The sequence below is a fragment of the Siniperca chuatsi genome, linkage group LG1 (assembly GCF_020085105.1).
Source record: "Siniperca chuatsi isolate FFG_IHB_CAS linkage group LG1, ASM2008510v1, whole genome shotgun sequence".
In the NCBI taxonomy this organism is placed as follows: Eukaryota; Metazoa; Chordata; class Actinopteri; order Centrarchiformes; family Sinipercidae; genus Siniperca; species Siniperca chuatsi.
In genome coordinates this window covers 7,488,651-7,508,471 of record NC_058042.1, presented here as the reverse complement: position 1 = coordinate 7,508,471, position 19,821 = coordinate 7,488,651, and the positions used below count along the sequence as shown (strand labels likewise).

The 19,821-nt window shown below is 38.1% G+C and overlaps 1 protein-coding gene across 1 annotated transcript in view; it reads right to left on the bottom strand.

Moving 5' to 3' along the window:
- The window catches only part of ddb1 (damage-specific DNA binding protein 1), a 45,725-nt gene extending 27,512 nt beyond the window's left edge, over window positions 1-18,213 (bottom strand). Inside the window, exons 1-13 of the mRNA XM_044197532.1 lie at window positions 17,977-18,213; window positions 16,258-16,406; window positions 15,461-15,577; window positions 14,771-14,992; window positions 14,147-14,261; window positions 13,571-13,668; window positions 9,711-9,869; window positions 7,617-7,700; window positions 7,295-7,411; window positions 4,264-4,366; window positions 3,519-3,594; window positions 3,323-3,431; window positions 73-251 (exon numbers count right to left, since the gene is read on the bottom strand). Coding sequence (XP_044053467.1) covers window positions 73-251; window positions 3,323-3,431; window positions 3,519-3,594; window positions 4,264-4,366; window positions 7,295-7,411; window positions 7,617-7,700; window positions 9,711-9,869; window positions 13,571-13,668; window positions 14,147-14,261; window positions 14,771-14,992; window positions 15,461-15,577; window positions 16,258-16,406; window positions 17,977-18,037 — 1,589 coding nt within the window. The 5' untranslated portion in view covers window positions 18,038-18,213. The remainder of the gene's footprint in view (window positions 1-72; window positions 252-3,322; window positions 3,432-3,518; window positions 3,595-4,263; window positions 4,367-7,294; window positions 7,412-7,616; window positions 7,701-9,710; window positions 9,870-13,570; window positions 13,669-14,146; window positions 14,262-14,770; window positions 14,993-15,460; window positions 15,578-16,257; window positions 16,407-17,976) is intronic.
- Window positions 18,214-19,821: the final 1,608 nt, after the last annotated feature.

Here is a 19,821-nt window from a genome sequence, read left to right as displayed (position 1 = left end):
ATGGGTCTATCCCTTGCTTGTGTGTGTGTGTGTGTGTGTGTGTGTGTGTGTGTGTGTGTATCTATGTCCTACCTGATCTGTTTGAGCTCTCCAGCCAGGATCTGCAGGTAATAGAGGGCCCGTCCTACGGCAAGCACCACCTGAGTATGGTTGCAGGCAGCCACACTGATGTTCCTGCCCTGTGGCTCCTTCCATTCACTCACTAATGCCTTGCTCTCCTGGAGCACCAGGCGCACAGAGCCTGACGTGATCTGGAGGCACACACAGTTTTTCCCTTTTTAAAATAATATTTTGCACAGTATTTCTAGGAAGTGACAGAAAGGATGATGTGGAGAAAGGGAGCCCAAATATGAAGCTGTTTCAAAGCAAATCTCATGTTTTATATTTGGTGCTGTGCCAGGAGTGTTGTTGCACTTTTTTCAACTGCATCAACTGCAAAGCACATTTTTTCTGTAAGATTTGTATTTTTGTAAAGAAAAATGTGATGAGACTATGTTTTTGATGGGGGAGAGAAGATAAATTATTCCCATTTAATCCACTCCAGCTATTTAACATATGGTGCAGGAACCAGATCCTTGAGATAATGTTCAAACACAATAAGGACACTTTAAGCTATTCTGATGGTGCTAATGTGTAGAATTTGAGTAGAAGACAAAATGAAGGCTACAATGACATTTTGCTCACTAGAAACCATTAAAGAAGTATAATGTATTAATGAAAAATACAGCAGTTAAATCACAACAAAATGTTAAGAAATATGGCTTGATAAAATAAAAAGGAATGAAAGATAAATGCCCAGCATCTGTTTGATCCTAGAAATCCATTTTATAAAACATCAAAACAAGATTGTGTTTTCAAGAACTATTAATATTTTTATAACAGTTAATTTGACTGCATTTGTATTGCATGTACCAAAGAGGCTTGTGAAAACCTGGTTAAAGCCCCTCAGGTTAAGGAGAAATACAAATTTAATATAAAAAATGTAATGTAGTGTGATGGAGAGAGCCATACAGCATTGAGGAAGGAAATGAAGACAAAGAAAAGAAAGAGCTGAAGAAGCCTCATTAACAGACTGCAGCAGGTACAAACAACAGTCAAACTATAAATGGAGGTGTTCCACTGTTAGAGAGCACACATAATACAGTGGTGTAATGAAATGTGAAACGACAGCGTATATTCAATATAGGATCCTTAATGGAGTCCTTGGAAGCAGTTATGATGATTATATTGTCTAGTTTCTGCAGCCTGTTTACGTTTGCAGTGTAGTGCAAATCACAACACATTTGAAGAGACAAAAACTTTTGACTTCTTCTTGTGAATGTACATTTTTCTTCGTGAGTTAAATTTTATATCAGAACACACTGTTGGGAAACAGCTAGTGTCCAAACAACTGGGGAGGTTATTTTGTCAAATAAAGGGTCCACAGCCACACTAGCAGCTCTGTGAGGCTGTACTTTGGCACGGTGGAGCTTTGAGTTGAATGCAAACATCAGCGTGCTAACATGCTCACAATGAAAATGCTAACATGCTGTTTAGCAGGTATAATGTGGACCACGTAGCATAGTAGTTTTTATGTTGCTACATAGTTAGTTTAGCATGTTCACATTTGCTTATTAGCACTAAACACAAAATACACCTGAGGCTGATGGGAAAGTCTTCATATTATTTTTGCAGGCATTTGGTAACTAGACAATTGGACAATTGATGCTTTTGCTAGAAAACAGTGTCCAGATGACTACGACTGAAACCTTTTCTACGATAGAACACGAATGAGGGACTACACCGTCTTCTTTTGCTAGAAACAAAGTCAGGGCATCACCAAAGTAATTACAGTTCACTCTGTGGCGATTGTGAATGGCTGAACCAAATTCCATGACAATTCGTCCAATAGTTGTCGAGACACTTCACTAAAAAACAAAAATATCGCCCTCATAGTGATGCTAGAGGAAAAGTTAGGAGATCAAAGTCATTTGATTCAACCTCTGTGGACCAGGAATCTCTGTACAAAAGTTTATGGCAATCCTTCCAAGAGATTTCAGTCTGGACCAAAGCAGTGAACCGACCGAACAATCAATACTGTCATACCTAGTACTTAAAGCTGCATTAAGCAGTTTGTGACAACTAGGTAGAACAAATACTCCTCTCTGCTAAATTGAGGTAGGCAGATGGGTAAGTTGGCACGTAGGCAACATGAGCATCGCTTTAGAGTTGTGTTTAGGGCCAACTGTTAAGAGCAATATTCAGTGATCTTTTAGCTCTGGCTTGGTCTCCTATTCCCGCTGAGAAGAATATCTCGGTCTTTCAAGATGTTCAGCTTTGTTTACCAGGAGCTTCTTTGAGCTTGTGTGCTGGAAACTGCTGCCTTACAGTTTTTTATTGCAGGATTAATTAGAGCAGCAAAGCTCAAGCACACAGTCTATGTGCGGGATGGAGGACCAAAATAATTAGCTAAAATAAGGCTAAAAGCTGCAAAGAGCTGCAGAGTCAGGGATGCATTCTTATTGGGTTTAGCACTTTGGGCAACCCTTTCATGTTACATGGAGTCATTTGATTCATTGTTAGTATAAAAAATATTGCTGTGTTTACAATTTGTATGTATTTATAGCATGTATTATTATATTTAAAATTATTAAAAACTATAACAAATAGGACAACACTGCTGAAAATGTACGCAGTCTCTGTTGCTTTCAGTCCATTAATTCTGGTGCCCCCAAGTTTAAGTTTAAGCACTATCAACCTTTATTATTTTAAGTATTATTTGAAGGCCAGATAGCAACATTCAGATAAGTGAAAAAGTAAAAATGTATTCAGTGTAAATATACCAACTCTGAGAGGCAAGAGAGTTAGTAAAATGTTCCAGCATTAAAACACAAGCAGTGTTATCTTAACATCCTAATGATTTATGGTTAAGGGTCGAGCAGAATTCCCAACAGGTTTCTTCCTCGTTTCAAAAAGGCAGGCTGAAACTTGAATTTAAATGAAGTGCAATATTCATCTCAACCAAGTGTAAAATACACGAAATCCTTTTGCACCCTTCATATTCACAAATAATCTTTTTAATCATGTATGATTCAGCTCTGGCAAAGTATATCTTATTAAATGAAGGAATGCCACAGTTGAATAATTAATTTTGAAATTGTGAAGTTAGATGCCATTCCTGCTTTGAACTGGGATGGTTAAATACTGCAAGTCAGCTTATTCTAGGAGAGCAGGCTCAGACATCAAATGAGTGTCAGCTAAGCAAAACATGTTCTGGTGCCCACTGACAGCACATGTACTTTATACATATAACAGAAGTGTGTGCACGTGAGTGTATACGAACTTGAATGAGTTGTTGGTGCGCCACGTTGCCACAGTAAAATGTCTGCTGGTTGTCCACAAAGCCTGGAAGTTCAGTCTCCTCAACTTCCTCGCCACTCAGCATCAACACTCTGAGGGGAAACACACTCTTAAGATAAGATAAGGACATTCAGAATTGACTCTACACTTATCTGGCATGCTGCACGGCAAACACTCACCGTGTTTGACCCACGAAAGACAGCACCAGCATGTCATCTGTCTCTCTGCCTGCCTCAGAGCGGAGCGGCCACAAACCTTGAAGGGAATTCGAGAGAGGGTGTTAGAAGGAAAGGTTACCATTCTGCAGAGCAGGAGAAATACAGTATCTAGCCAGAATCCAAGCCGATCTTTAACTATTCCGTCTCTCAAATGTTAACATGTTGGAAGATGTACAGGTTGCAGATCCCTCTCAGAGAGCCATTGATTGACTAAGTGAATAATTACCTCTTATCAAGATGCCAGGGGCAGGAGGCAGCAGCTGAGACTTTTAGGGCAGAGATGGTCAATAAACAGCTGAAGCCTAACAACTGCAAGCAGACCTTACCTGGCCCGCGTGTCTCATTTAAGCATCAGAAAACTGTCTTGGGAGAGGAACTTAATTTTCTGGGATTAAGAAGTGTCTGCCATTGTTAAACCTGATGGGATTCTTTAACTTGACAGTTTACTATTGCAGACATTGCAGTGCTCGATGGTTTACTAAATGAAAACAAATGTTTCCAAACCTAAGATTGGAAATTTTCCTGTTCTTTTGAAAGTATCGAGCTAAGATCTATGACATCTGAGCCATCTGCTGACACTCACGTGCTGAGCTTGGACGAGCAACAGCTGGCTTCTTGGCAAGGCCAGGCAAACAGATGCAGGCTGAAGTGGCTCTACTGTCAAGTCAATAAAAGATTAAGACACACACATACAGAATACACAAACCTTTGATTCCTGGGAGGTCAATGCTGGCATGCTCATGAATCCCAATGCCATTGCGAATGATCCGGAGAGAGCCCTCCTTAAACGCACCTGAGCATGTCACCAGCTGAAAGAAGCAAAAAAAGACAAAGAGAGAGATATGAGTGGTGTGATTTTGATTTCTTTTGTTGTTGTTATGTAGTTGATCCTGATATTTTTACTATTTTCTCATAAATGTCTTTGTAATCTTGTGATACCTTTTTATTTCCACTTCTTCCTGATCTACCTATTGTTTGGTTAAAGGGCAACCCTAGAAAAAATTGTAGCCAAAACTGTCTGTTGTAACCCTCCATCACAGTCTACAGACCAACTTCCTGATTCAACTTTGACATATCATACTTCTGCAGGCAATGAGGGATTATTACTATTTCAGGCGCTCTGACTCTCTGTTTTACCTCCAAATGAGTGATAAGTGGTTTAGATAATCTGGCTAAATGTTGTAACAATGTTCTTGTGATCCCAGATCTCAACAATTAACTTGGTGAGTGCAGTTTTATCATAACAAGTCAAAACTACAAAAATAAGCCGCCAATTTTTAATATGCCAGAATTATCCTTTAAACTGATTGACATTTAAAGAAAGTTCTTTACAACATTTATTTCAGTGTTTTCACAAGGTTTATTAAAATGATATTTGCTTTTATCAGAGCTCCAACTAAAGATTATTTTCATTATCAATTAATCTGCCGATTATTTTCTCCATTAATCGATGAATCGTTTGGTCTATAAAATGTCAAAAAAAAAAAAAGAAGTAACATTTCATTAAGTCCAAGGTGACGTCTTCAAAATGCTTGTTTTGTCCAACCAACATTCTAAAACCCAAAGATATCCAGTTTACTATCATATAGTTTACTATCATATATTACAAAACGAAGCTGCAAATCTGTTTAATTTTCTTTGAGGGAGTAATTGCTTCCGCTCTTTGATATTGTCATTAGTAGTAGTAATAGTAGTAGTTATCATAGCCGGGTTAAGTGGTGGGAGAGGTAATAGTAGCAGTAATCGCAGACCTCGTAGGTAGAAGCACTGGTAGTCAATAATGCTCACTGGTCCCAGTTCTAGTAAAGTAGTTATGTAGTGGTAGTGCAAGAAGGGGTGAAGGATTTGTTAATTAGTATCAGTTTATAGTAGAGCTTCTCTGAGATTGCCAGTTCAAACATGGCGACACCCTGAAAGTAAATAATTCTGTACAGTCTGACGGGAGAGCATCAGAATGTTATTCATTCATCCAGTCATGGTACACTAACAGGATTAATACCAGAGCCCATATAATCTCAGCCCCTACCACCTGCCACCCAAAAGCTTCATCCTAATGGAAATAACCATTGTGAACCTGGCAACCCACCTAACTCCCCCCGAGCATGTTCTCAAATGCCCTCACACACTCAGTCATGGGAGTGACTGAATCCTGATAATCTGCACGTAATATCATGTTTGTGTATTTGTTATTTATCACTTTTAGCATTTTACTTTAACTGTCATAAACCTACCAATGTGGTTTGCAGTTGCACATCTGTCAATACAATCATTTTTCAGTTTTGACTGTAAACTGTGCGGTCATGCTTTTTCTGAGAGAGGTAATATTTTGTCCTGCAGCTTGTGCATCAATCCTCTACTGTCTTAACTGTCTTGGAATGTGTCCGTACCAATTAACCAGGTCAAATGCTCTGTGGATTTCCAGCAAATGGCAAATTAAATAATTGCAATTGGATTTAGTTCTGGGCCTCAACAGACTGAAATGAGCTCAAGTGTGTGAATGAATACAGTCAGTGGCTCATTGTGTGCTGGTCTGTACCCAGAGAGTGGCTCAGTGCTCTAGTGGACCACTGCCTTTGGAACCATATCAAGTATCCTCAGGCCTGGTATCAAACCCTGCCAACAAAACCTTCTGTACTGTATTTCTCTAGTTACTTTACTATTTCATCTCCCTCTGCCTCACTGATTTGACACAAAGAAGGACAAATGTTCAAATCAAAAAATGTATTTGTCAAACTATTATATTTTGTGCAGTAATATGTCAAAGAAAAAATCATTCAGCATCTGCTTTCATTTAACATAAAAATAATTCATATTTTGATATTACAGGAAGAAGAAAAATCAATTCCTTTACTAGGTAGAAACATGAAATTATGTCTTCTTGTTGCCTTTTAAACTTGACATTAACATGCAATATGTGTAATATCACATTATATTCAGAATACAAACTGTTTGACAACCACTGAAGGTAAACAAACTTTAGGAAACAGAAGTGCTTAAGATGATGGATTGTTAGGATACATGCAGACAGGGAGCGACCGAGATGAGGTCTTTACTGTCAGTTTTAAAGGGTGTAAATATTATTAGAGGAAATTACATGCCCAGCAATCTGCCTTTTTACAATAGAACAAGAAAGCTAATTTATGTCTGTGTACCACAGATGCATTTTAACATCAGGTGTCACTGCAGTCCAGCTAAATCATATCTAAATGCAAGTGGGATACCTGGATCATGTTAATGCCAGGTGTAACGAGACAACTGGCAACAAAAAAAATAGACTAGACAAAAGAAGAACACCCAGACTGCCTATTAAAAGGGCACAGGAAGCAGTGTATTTAATGTCAGCAAGAATCTCCCAAATACATTGCACCCGGCTATTCTGGCCAGCGGCAGGTTTGTGCTGTAGTATGCTGCATGCTTAATTCTGCTGACAAAAACACGTCTAACACGACTCAAGAACCTGGCTGCTTTTGTGGTATAAGCCCAGACTCCCTGAAGGCTGTGACAAAGAGGATGATAAAGAGGAAAACACAGATGGAGACTCACCATAAGCTATAAAGTGTATCCAGTGACTGTTAAGAGGGTTTTCGATAATCGCCATGTCATTTGGAAATCCACTGGCAAATGCCCCAAGAAAACTTTTATTTTATCTGAATGATTAACTTTCAATATGTAACTGTAACACAATGTGTTAAATATAAATATTTTTCACAAAAAGGGACTCAGCTTTTGGTCATTACCTGGCCCTGGCCTTGCCTCTCCAGGTCTACCACACACATGTCCACAATGGGCCCCAGATTGGTGAATGTCTCCATCACCCCCACATATGAGCCCTGGTCGTTACTGTCCACGTTGAGCTGCAGAGAAACAAACAGAACCCTCTTTACCAATCAGTGGGAAAGGATGAGACCACATGGTGAAGCGTTAACATTATTCCATTACCTGCAGCAAAGAATTATACTGACATAACAGGTTTATGAAAAAAAAACAAAAAAAGGAAACACGCACACACAAAAAAACTAAAGATTTTTTTTTTTTATTAAAAAGTCTCTTGCTGCTTACCTTCACTAGCTGGGAGTCGCCCAGTCTGGAGCCCACAAAGACCACACCGTTATCCAAGTAGGTCAAACACTCAGCAATGGATGTCTGTCAATGGAGAGAGACAAAACATCTCAGTCTCTTAGGCCACATCCAAAATAGGGCTGCAACTAACATTTATTTCATTTTTAGCAATGCTAGTGGCATGGGATGACAATGTCAAACTGTCAGTCGGTCCACCACTTTAATGTATCCTACTAACTTTGGTTATCCCCTGACTTTTCCTCTAGCACCACCATGACTTTGGCATGTCGTTTTGACTGAAATGTCGCATCCAACTGTTGGATGGATTTCCATGAAATTTGGTATAGACATTCATGTCCCCTTCAGGATAAATTGTAAATCTCTTTGGTGAACCTCTGTCTTTTCAGTTCAACAGCTCAGCTGTAATGCTAGCATGGCTGTAGACTTTTAGTCTTGTTGATTAATATGCCGATTATTTTCTTGATTTATCATTTTGCCTTTAAAATGTCAGAAAGTAGTGAAAAATATCATAATGTCCTAGAGCCCAAGGTGATGTCTTCAAATTGCTTGTTTTGTCCAACCAACTGTCCAAAACCCAAAGATATTCAGTTCACTATAATATAAGACAAAGAAAATCAGCAAATCCTCACACTGGAAAACAAATGCAAATAATTTGCATTTTTGCCTGAGAAATTACTCAGGTGGTTAATCAATTACCAAAATAGTTCAGAATACATCCTTTTCTCTCCAGTTTGACCTTCCTTTCACATTAAGTCAGCATTTACAAAGCAAACTTTGTTTGGCCAGAACTCTCTGTGAAGGCTCTGTAAATTTTGTAAGTTAATTATAGCTGATCACAGATCAGCATAAAACAGTGATCTCAATACAACAAGTAGCATTTATGAGCCACAATTATATACTTATGCGTAGTGCTTAAATGATTAATCAATTAATCAATCAACAATAAATTAATCAGTGACAATTTAGAAAATAGAAATGTTTGTTTAATTGTTTGTCATCTAAGTAAAAATACCTTCACGTCATAAAATTGTACACTGAATTTTTTTTTTTTTTTATTGTTGACAAAATGAGCAATTATGAGACATCACTTTAGGCTTGGGTAATTTCAGATGGGAAATTGTTATTATTTTTGACCTTTTGCATACAAAAATAAATAATTGGCAGATTACTTGATAAAGAAAATAATGACTATTTGCAGCCCAACTTGTGCAATCATCTGACAGCAACAACAGAAAGGTCACTGAGAACAACTCTGTTCGGCTATATTGAAACACAAATTAAGTCATAACAATGATGGCACATAATGGCATTAATGCACAATTTTGTTGTTTGCTAAATGGCAGAGAAGGAAGATGATAAAAGGTAACTTTCCTATTGCTTTGAAATTTCACTTGTGGGCAGTTAACTTTTTTAAAGTGAGCTAAAAATGGACAGAACTCTGTTTGACACATAAATGATGTTTTCAAATGGTCTTATACTTTAAGGTATTATTGATATACAATAAAGAAGCTTTTCTGTCTTTTTAATGTAGAGCTGCTGCTGCCTGTCGACTGAGCAGACTGGTCCTAACAATAACGTTAAGAATGATTTGAAAAGCAATCTGTCTCTAGCTCAGCAGTCCTACTCTGCTTGACTGCTTAACTCCAGCACCAAGCGGACTAGCAAGAAAGCATTTTACCTTTCTAAAACTCCTTGGAAAGTCATTAGAGAAAGGCGCCACAAGCCAAAAGCTGTGTGTCTTTAGCTTTGAGCACAGTATTGACATACAGTCATTGTCTAAATCTAAGCGACACCCTGGCAAGCAAGCAACAAAGAGGTGCGATAATTTTTTCTCATCTTCTGTACAAGTGTCGACTGATCCATTAGCTCCTGTCAGGGCCATAAACCATTAAAAAGTCAATTGTAACAAAGGGGGTACTGAGAGGAAAAGGCAGCAGGAGGAAAATCAACAAGCAACAGAAAGGGTGGTCGAGCCAGGCAGAGAGAAACAGATGGGAGAAATGCCAGAGGCAGGTGGATAAACACAGTGAAGACAGAGATAAAGAGACATCGAGAATAAGATAAATGGAGGACCTCTCCGAGCAGCTCCACATGCAGGTCTTTGAGCACCACTGTGCCGTCCATTAGCTCCTCCTTCTCCAACAGCAGCATAAACAGACGTCCCTCCATGTCCCCGAGGAGGTATCGCGAGCCATTGGGGTCCACCCGGTTGTGACAGACAATGGTGCTTTGCTGCAAATGAGAGTGGAACACAAACAAATCATTAAAATAACACTCACAGTGGAGGTAAAGCCTGCAAGAGGTCCTTGAATTACACCAGTACAAAAAAGTCTTTATCCTCACCCAAAGTATTATCTATATACATACACAGTATATATACACAGTTTATATATGTGCATGTCCAAGTACAGCCACAGAGACCTGTCGTCACAATGTTTGTTTTGTTCCCTCTCATTATGAAAACATACTCTGAGGAGTTTCTCCAACATACAGCTTAAATCTGACAAAAAAGTACATATTACACAAGTCTGCCTGCCGTCCCGTTAGGACCCTGTGAACACTACAACAGGAGTAATACAAAGGTTCATGCATGAAGAGAAAAAGGATTCGATGCTGTCCAAAAACATGTTTTGCTACAAGTTTGTGAAACTACCATTAAAGTGGATTACAAATGTGACATACAGGGGTATTAATATTGAAGAATTTTGTACAATACTTACAATTAAAGCCTGGATACTGGATTTTTGAGGCCAGTACCTATTTTGATATTTGAGCTTTAAAAAATCTGATGATACATAGCATACATAGCATTATGACCAAAATGTGTACTGAGCAGGTCATTTTATAGTGGAAAAATGTCAGTACTCTCTGGAGGACAAATTAAGCAATAGCAACACCATTTCTAAATTACCTGAAACATATCTTTGGTATTTCTGTACTGCAATATTTTGTGACTTATCAGCTGACATATACGCCGATACCGATATATCTGCGATGAGCTAATATTGGTTGATAACCAACTTGGCTGGGATTTAGGAGCTCTGCTTGTAATTATAACTGAGACTTTTGTGGTCTGGTCAATGCATCTTGGCATATTATACAATAGTATGTAAGATATGTTTCCCCAAATAGAGCCACTTAAACAGAGTGAAGCTATGGGAAGTCAGAAAACTCTACTGATGCAAACATAACACATGTCTTCTTTTACTTTCCACTTGAACAAAACTCCCTTTGGATATTGTCAGCGTCACTCTCAGTTTTCAGTCCTGGTTTGACATGGGCAACACCAAAGCATGTTTGAAAAGAATATTGAACTGGAGTTGCTGGAGAGTGTCTCCTGTCTCCACTAAAACTACAGGATAAGCTGAATAGACTAGTAGTCATGATTGAACTAGGTATTAAAATCACATAGCGTGACTGAGCTTTCCTTCAACAGAGGGTATTGTTATTGCTGTTGAAGGTAAGTCAATTTCTCACTTGATTGAACCTTTACAAAACTTATTTTCACAATCCGCCTATTACTTACATCTTCTGTCAAACCAGGGATCCACTTTTATTTTCACAAACCTCTAGCATCAGTTTTGACTGAATGGCAGGTAATTAGCTTGTTAGATTCTACAAGCGAAACCAGTCTGCTGGCCAACATATACCAGTCTACAAAAAAGTATTATATGAGCTCAGACACATTCAGTAGACCTCCGTGCTGGCAAAACCTTTGATGTCTCACATTAGTTTTTCACTTCTGTGCTCAAGAGTGACAATTTATTAATTAGCTGCCAAAAATGTTGTTATACATCAAAGGACCTGCTTCTGTGTTTTCTTGACACCGCTGAAAGGAGGGTGTTTTTCAGCTGAATACTAATGTTGCATTCGGTGTGAAAAAAAGTCCAAAATAAAAGGTTCATTTAGAATGGGGTTTCGTTAGTCACATAGCAACAACAGACGCTCCACTACCTCTTGCCTCAAACATCTGCTAAGCGATGTTGGGCAATGCTACTGTGGAAGCAGAGTTGTAACAGAGACAGCTTGCAAGACAACTGTGAGTTGGGTAAGCGTGTAAACTGTTTGGAGCTTTTAAAGACAGAACCAATCAGCAGGACACAGATAGTTTGAGCTGCAGCCCATGATGAGACAACAAAAGGCTTGGAAGCATTTGAAACTATACTTGTTGTGTTGCATTTCTATTTGTGATGATAGGGTACTGGGATGGACAAGTTTATGGTGCAGCAAAATAACACTCAACAAAAGATAATGGAACATGTATGGATGCTTAGTTGAAGGATGCTTACTTTCCTACTAACTTGCATATTGATAATCAATATTTCCATGTTCCATTTCCGATGTGGTACTGATATGGTAACTTTTTTGTTTAATTTAAATACCAGATAAGTGGAGATTACATGTACGGCAATAAAAAGCACGGTTTTATGAGATCCTGTTACTTAAAAATATACGAAACTAGAATTGTGTTCAAAGTCCAAACACCAGGTCCTGTTGCAGCCCTCTACGTCCAAGAAAAAGAAGATTTTGTTAATTGAAAACTTTCCCTGTTTTGGATAGAGAAATACGGACGATACAATTAAAAAAGGACAAAAAGTGCTGAACACTTGTTACCTGTAAGCTACTAGTGAAAACTAGTTTTTCTAAATATCAAACAGTGAAATGCATAGAAAGTTTGATATTGCATTCCAAAATGGCCAAGTTGATCAGAAATGCCTACATTGAATGAACTTTGAAAAAGCACAAATCAATGCCCCCTGAGTGATAACTTAGTTGCCAGCAAAAACATTATTTTTTTTTTTTTTTATCATGAAGACAAAACAAAGCTATGTAACTCTACATTCAGAGCTACTACATCCGAAAACACTTTCCAAAATATATGAGACCATGGCAACAAAACAGCAGCGAGACAGCGAGAGAACATTCTCTAATTATATAAGCAGGATACTGTTGAGGAGCTCCTTTGGGCCTTGAGCTTTGTTAAATATGAGCAGAGCAGTAGAGACTGCAACTTAATCTTGATAAGATAACTGTAAAAGCAATGGTGTACGGGGAGCTAAAGTCATCATCACAGCAGTTATAAACCTGCCTTTAAAGGCAACTTCAACATCAATCACAAGATTCATAGCAAATAAACTCTAATGCGTACACCTCAGGGTCTCCTAGCAAAATATTAATATGTTCACATAATACAGATTCTGATGACAGTTTTACTAAACACCATTTTTATGTTACTTCATTATATCAAAGAGCTATGCATCTGGGACTTAATTTCCCACAAAACCTCCATTTAGCTTAACTGAACTTTGCTTTATGATAACAGTGTGATCCTAATGACTATTATAATGCCTCTCTGAAATCTGGCCACATAGATAAGGATAGAAACCTATGGCGTACATTACATCAACTCTGCAAGTGACTTTACATTACTTTGTAACTTTATTTTGTGTGTCCTTGGTACAGAAATGTTTATATGTGTTGGGATCTAATTGTATGTAAAATGTTTAGATAAAGAAAATGTTCATTGCTGATACAAACCCTTCTATCATCATTCCAGTAGGATACTTTGTTTTAAATGAAGCTCTTGTACGTGTCTCTATGCAGCCGTCCCTGAGAGCTGGTAGTTTTACATGAGATTGGGTTACAGGTCTGTCATTTGCTTTACCTCCCACTTACGCAAGGATTGCACACATTATAATATTATTACACTGTGAAAATAAAATTATTCTTGGTGTGTTATTAGACACTATGTAAATCAATTCTACACTGTAATATACTGCAATTGAAATATTAAACTATCTTTCCTTTGGACTGCTGAATGATGAAAATATCTAAAGCTGAAGGCTTAAGAAAGAAAAACTAAATATTCTACATTTTAATGAGACAGATGACAAAAACAGATTACTATAAATAACCATTATTTAATGTTTTACCTTGATGGTAGGTGGTGCAATGGCCAGGTATTTGTCTCCATTGTGGTAGGTGATTGACTCTTGTCCTATGATTATAGCTCCACCAAATGGCTCCGGCACTAAAATACAAGCACATAGGCAAGAGTCGGTGCTATATTTGTACAATTTCAGACACAGACAATGTGCACGTTCTAAACAGGTATACATTTAAGTAGAGCTGCAACTAATAATATTTTCATTATCAATTACCTCTGTTTTTAATTCATCAATTAAATCATTAAATTGCCTCCACTCCAGCCTCTCTGTGCTTTGACCCATTATGTTTGTTGAATAGTTTAAAAATACAGAGGGTTCTGAGAGGAGAATACATTCTGGAAGATGTACAGCCTGGGCTTACGTCCTCACACTGGTGTCACTACCAGTTATGATCTTATTACAAAAATCTGAAACAGGTAAAATTCAGATAGAAAACAATACTAATAAAATCAGGTAAAAATCAGATGATAAAAATAGAACTTGCAGCGCTTTATTTTCTGTTGATTTACTAATTGATAAAGTGACATAGCATTTCATGTATACAGTATAAGCTCTGATTACCTGGGATGACCATCGATGCCTCAGCCTCTACATTCTCCTGTTTCCAGGGGCCCTTGTTAAACTCCTTCTCCCTCAGAGAAACCTCATAGGTCTTCACATGGCGTCCCTGGGGGTCCTACGATGCACAGCAGGACACCATGTTACATTTTCAAAAACATGAAATGAGGACAATATGACATTAAGTCGGAAATATAATCAAAATTAAAAGGTTCCCTGGGTAGTACTTCTAGTAGCGCTATGGAGCTGTTTTTGGGTCCCTGTTTTGTTTATCACGTGCATGCTCATGAGGACGCACATGCACACACACGCAGTTGTCGCACACAGTCTTACCAATGGTGTTACACTAATCCAATGATCAACAGGTGGCGGTAACACGCCAAGATATGCTGAAATGCCCAGCAAAGGAAGGAAAGAAGAATACTGCAAGCTAGTATGCATGAATGTAAACAATACTTTAAAAATTGGGTTCGCAAATGTTTTATGAGGAATGAAACGCACTTGATACGTTTGTTAGACCTCAAGGATACACACAATGCACACAATGCAAGTCTTTTTACCAACATAGTCTTTCCTATTCCCTTAAACACACACTCCTACATCCAAGTAGCTCTCCTCCTACAGTACCTGGTAGATGAAACAGACGGTTGGGGCCTGGCAGCCATACAGGAAGTGAACATCGATGACCTGCAGCTCCTCCAGTCTGATGTTGAAGGCCTTGAGCTCACGGTTGTCCCGGTCCAATGGGATCACCTTGAACAACCCGTCATACAGCCGCAGGCCAATCATACGGCATTCTGGGTCTACAATTCCAATGATACCCGTCTCTGATGGACGCCCAATACGATCCTGCAAAAGACCAATTGGTTTGGAAAGGTTTAAGGACTGCAGTACACTTCAGACAAAAATCACATTTAGTGATTTAGTCTCAGACTGCTGTTGAATACAGTATAGCTAGTAAACCTTTATCAGCTTTTATACTTTAAAATGAGACCTACAAATGTACAACTTTGCTGATATAAACCCTAAAGACAACTCTGAAATGTTAGATAAAAGATTCTTGCCAATTTACAGCATATTACATTAACATTTGTCATAAGTGCACAATGGGACTGTGCAGGGCATTTGGCTGAATTTAGACAGTCTAACTGAAGTTTCATGAATGAGGGTCCAGTATAGATATCAAGAGTGAACTGGTGCATTTAACCAAGGTTAATGAGAGAAAGTCAAAATACATCATGTTCTTCATATGAACAAACCATAAATAAATATTACAATACAGTGAATTTCAAGACAGAGAGGTGCTGTCTCACCCACCTGGACATTGCCGTGGGCACGGGTGATGATGTCAATGCTCTCCCCATTCTGTTTGTATTCTAGGATGCAGGCGTTGTACTTGGATGTGAGAATGAACAGCAGGTCTTTGCTCTCACCCTGAACAAATGGAAAAAAAAAAAGACACCAAAATCAAGATCAAACATGCAGAGGCCTGCTTTCACTTTAATGAAACTCACTCACTACAACAGGCTGTAGCAGTGGTACTGATCAGACATCTGATTTACCTCCACCAGCCTGATCAATAGGGACAGACTTGACCAGTCTATGACTCCACTATACAGTCAAAAGCAACTATTCTACCAGGATTATTGTCTTTTTTTTCCCCAGACAAGATTTATAATAACCACAAATATTTGGGATGTGTCTGTTTTTTTTTTTCCTCTTTAAACTTACAATTAAGGTAACCACAAACTATGCAGCACATACAACATAGATTTTTGTGACATCACTTTTTTTTGAGAGAACACTTAAAAAACATTGAATTTTACAAACATGTAAAATTTCCACCTGAAAACTAAATGTAAGGATGACTAAGGAACAAAGTAGACCAGAAATATATTTTACACGTTTTTTGTCTTGTTTCTTGGGAAGAAACTGATGTGCATTCTGTCTCAAACAAGGTTTATTATAGAGTTAGCCACGGTGCAACCGAAAATACATGTAGATCTTCAGTGAGGCCGACTAGTTGACCAGTTGTTCCAACAGCCCACCAACTAGTTCATTTTAAGAAACTTGCTACTACACTGCTACCAACCGCACACACCCACAACACTTACCTTTGGCCGAAAGAGTTCCATGACGGCAATCTTTCCATACATGCCCACTTCCTTGACGGGCCTCAGCCCCTCGGCTGTCACCACATAGATCTCCAACCGTGTGTTTTTAGCAATGAGTAGATTGAGGTCTTCTGCAGAGGTGAAGTGACCTGTAGACACACCGACATTTATAATATGTGAAGTACACTGATGTTTAGGTGAGAGTAGTGGAGGAAAAAATGACTGAGAAAGGTGGACAAACATCAGCAATGGGGATGGAGAGCAATACCGACAACATCCAACAACCAAATCTTTTTATTGATAGTGTGGTGATATTTGGGGCATGATTATTGGTACTTCTAAAATATATTTAGACTAGGGCAGCAACTAACAGTTATTTTCACTATGGATTATTGCATTAGTTATGACTTCAGTTTACTCAGTCAGTCTATGAACAGTCAAAAATAATACATTTCTATCACAAATAACCTGAGCCCTACCTGTGATGTATTAAAATAATGTTTTTTGGTTTAAAAAAAAGTGTTCTATTTACCATAATATTATAATAATATGAAACAGAGAAAAGCTAGAAAATGTTCACATTTCAGAAACTAACCAGCAAATGTTTTTTTGTTTTTGTTGTTAAATAAACAAATCAATCATAGCCAAGTAGGCTCATTTCACTCAGATACAACAATCAGATTAGAAACTTGTATCACAGTTATTACTGAAACAGTTAGTTGATTAGTTGAATCAGTTGGTCAACAGAACAATTGTATTGATTAATTAATTCATCATTTAAGTCATTTATTAAGTAAAACCCCAAAACATTTGCTTGTTATGTATTTTTAGACTTTTAGTCAAACAAAAAGCTCATTTAAGAATTAGCACTTATTATGTTATTGACTTTACAGTTAATCAGTAAATTAAAGAAAATATTTAAACGTCCAATCATGAAAATAAGTCAACAGTTGCAGATTGCATAACTGTATACTGTCCATCTCTAAATATTTCAGATTAAAATCTACATCAACCCATGGACTCGTTATGATTGTGCTCCTACTATTAAAGGGAATATTGTTAACAAGGAAAAGGACGGTAGACACTGAAGTTAAGACATTATTATTATAAGTCATTTCATATGTACATGTATGTCAAATCCTGAGCATACATAGAAGTAAAATGTGTTAATGGGGCGCGACAGCATCACATAATTCATGGGCTATGAGATTATTCAAAAATACCACCTAAATCTTGGTTTCTGGATAAGTATCTTTACGTATCCATGTACGTTAGATCAAACGAAGGCACCAGCTTTCTGATCATGTTATAAGGGGGGGATTGCCAAATATGCTGTGCCTGCATGTTTCATGCAGTTTGCAATAGCTGTGGGGTGATATGATGATGTTTTTCAACAAGAGGAAACGCATTTTGATCTGGGGTAACCCAACTAGGCACGACAACAGCTAACGTCAGATCCAAAAGAAGAACCGACGAAAGGTTCACCGGATCGTACGTGCATTAGAGCAGACATGACATAAACAGATAAAAGACGTGTGTGCCATGGCTTGCATAGAGATAAATATGCCTGGTGTAGCAAGTAAACATTTGACTTAGCAAAACAAAAGCTAGCGGCTACTACAGGCCCGTCTGGAGCACTTTACTTGCAGCGCGGGAGCTCAGCTAGCACGCAGGTGGCAAACGCACAACTGCAAAAAACAACAAACAACAGATATTTACCTGTGATGCAGGCGTTGACTGCCGTAGGTTTCTGAGCTGTTACCACGTAGTTGTACGACATTTTTAACAACAACAAAAGACAAACACCAGAGTAGTGTTTTAATCTCACAAAAGTGTCAAAATCATTGATAATAAAACTCCCGGAAGTAGTTAGCTGAGCCGTTTATGCATGGAGCATAGCAAGGTAACGACAACTGGAGCGCCCCCTGTGTCTTGGAGGCCTGTTGGGCTCGATGGTTAAAACCGAAGTTGTTCTTCTTCTTCTTCTTCTTCTTCTTCTTCTTCTTCTTCTTCTTCTTCTTCTTCTTCTATTTTGATTGGCAGTTGGCAACCAGCTTACAGGTGCATTACCGCCACCTACCGAACTGGAGTGTGAAACAGTAGATTGGCAGACAAATAAAAGACAAAAAATAGAAGAAAATATAACAAAATAAACTTAAATTCTCTTCATTAACCCTATTTCCTTCGTTTATTTAATTAGGTGATTGCATATTGTGAGAATTAATAATTTAAAAGAAGGTTGCTTGCCTATTATATTAATAGAAGGTTGAAACTTTTGTACACACACACATACACAAACAGCATGAGGCTTAACAATTCAAAGTGTTGTCCTGCAGACTTGCTGACTGCAGGGAAAAGTTGATTAGCTGTTGCAAACAGGCTTACCTTTATACAAAGAAACAGGGATATCAGAAAGAACATCATGTACTGAGGACAGTATGTATTATAATGGCCATGAGAGGAAAAGTATCAGTTTTGGGGAACGAAGCAAAGACTTTAGCAACTTACAAACAGAGGAAGTGTAGGATTCCTCCACTAGGGCGCTGTCTCCACACGAAGGGTGGAATCGTGTGCCAAGAGGCTGGGACCAGCCTGTGCACCACCGAAGGGAGAGCTAAGTCTAAACCACAGCTCCTCCCCACCTCTGTAGAAACCTATCAGATAGTTGTACATTTTCATTTAAAACTCTGTGTAATGTTAAGAATAGCATTCTTTTTTAGGATGATGGCTACAGATTAACAGCTTGCTGACTGTGGTTTTCTGAATAGAAAAGATCCTTGTACAAGATGCTTTTGATCCTATAATGCTTTAATAAATGCCAAATTAAGGAATAGCTTCTCTCCAGACTTTTCTTTTGCAAATAAACAAACGCGCTGACAATATTCCTCGTGCCGCATCTCCAAGTATGCTCCCTTCAGTGAAACTTAGCTTAGCTTAGCTTCCACGCAGTGGTGGAAAGTCACTGAATAATCTACATTTGCTTAAGTACAGTTTTGAGGTACGTGTACTTTACGCGAGTATTGCTATTCTCTGCCACTTTATGCTTCTACTCCACTATTATTCAGAGGGACAAATTGTACTTTTCACTCCACTATATAAAGTTGTTAAAATTACCCCCACCTTTACCAGCTGCAACATTAAAGTGATGCAATTATATAATATATATTATTCTGACAGAGATCATTCTGCATAATGAGTACTTTTACTTTTGGTACTTTAAGTATATTTTGATGCTAATAGTTCTGTACTTTTACTTAAGTCAAAATTTGAATGCAGGACTTTTACTTTACTTGTATGTTGAGTATTTCTTCTTCCTTACTTTAGTAAAAGGCCTGAGTAACTCTGCCACCACTAGGATAAGGTATGAGTAAAGCATCTTTTAATGTCTGTACAATGAACAGTAGAATTGACCACATATTAAACAACTTCATATTATTAGGCAAAGTATTCATTCAAATGTTCAAAAACAATTGCTTTAGTCGCAGTCTTTCAAAGACAATGAGAGACAAATGTTCATATTTCATTAAAGATTATGAAAGGCCATTCTGCTTAAAAGCTATTAAC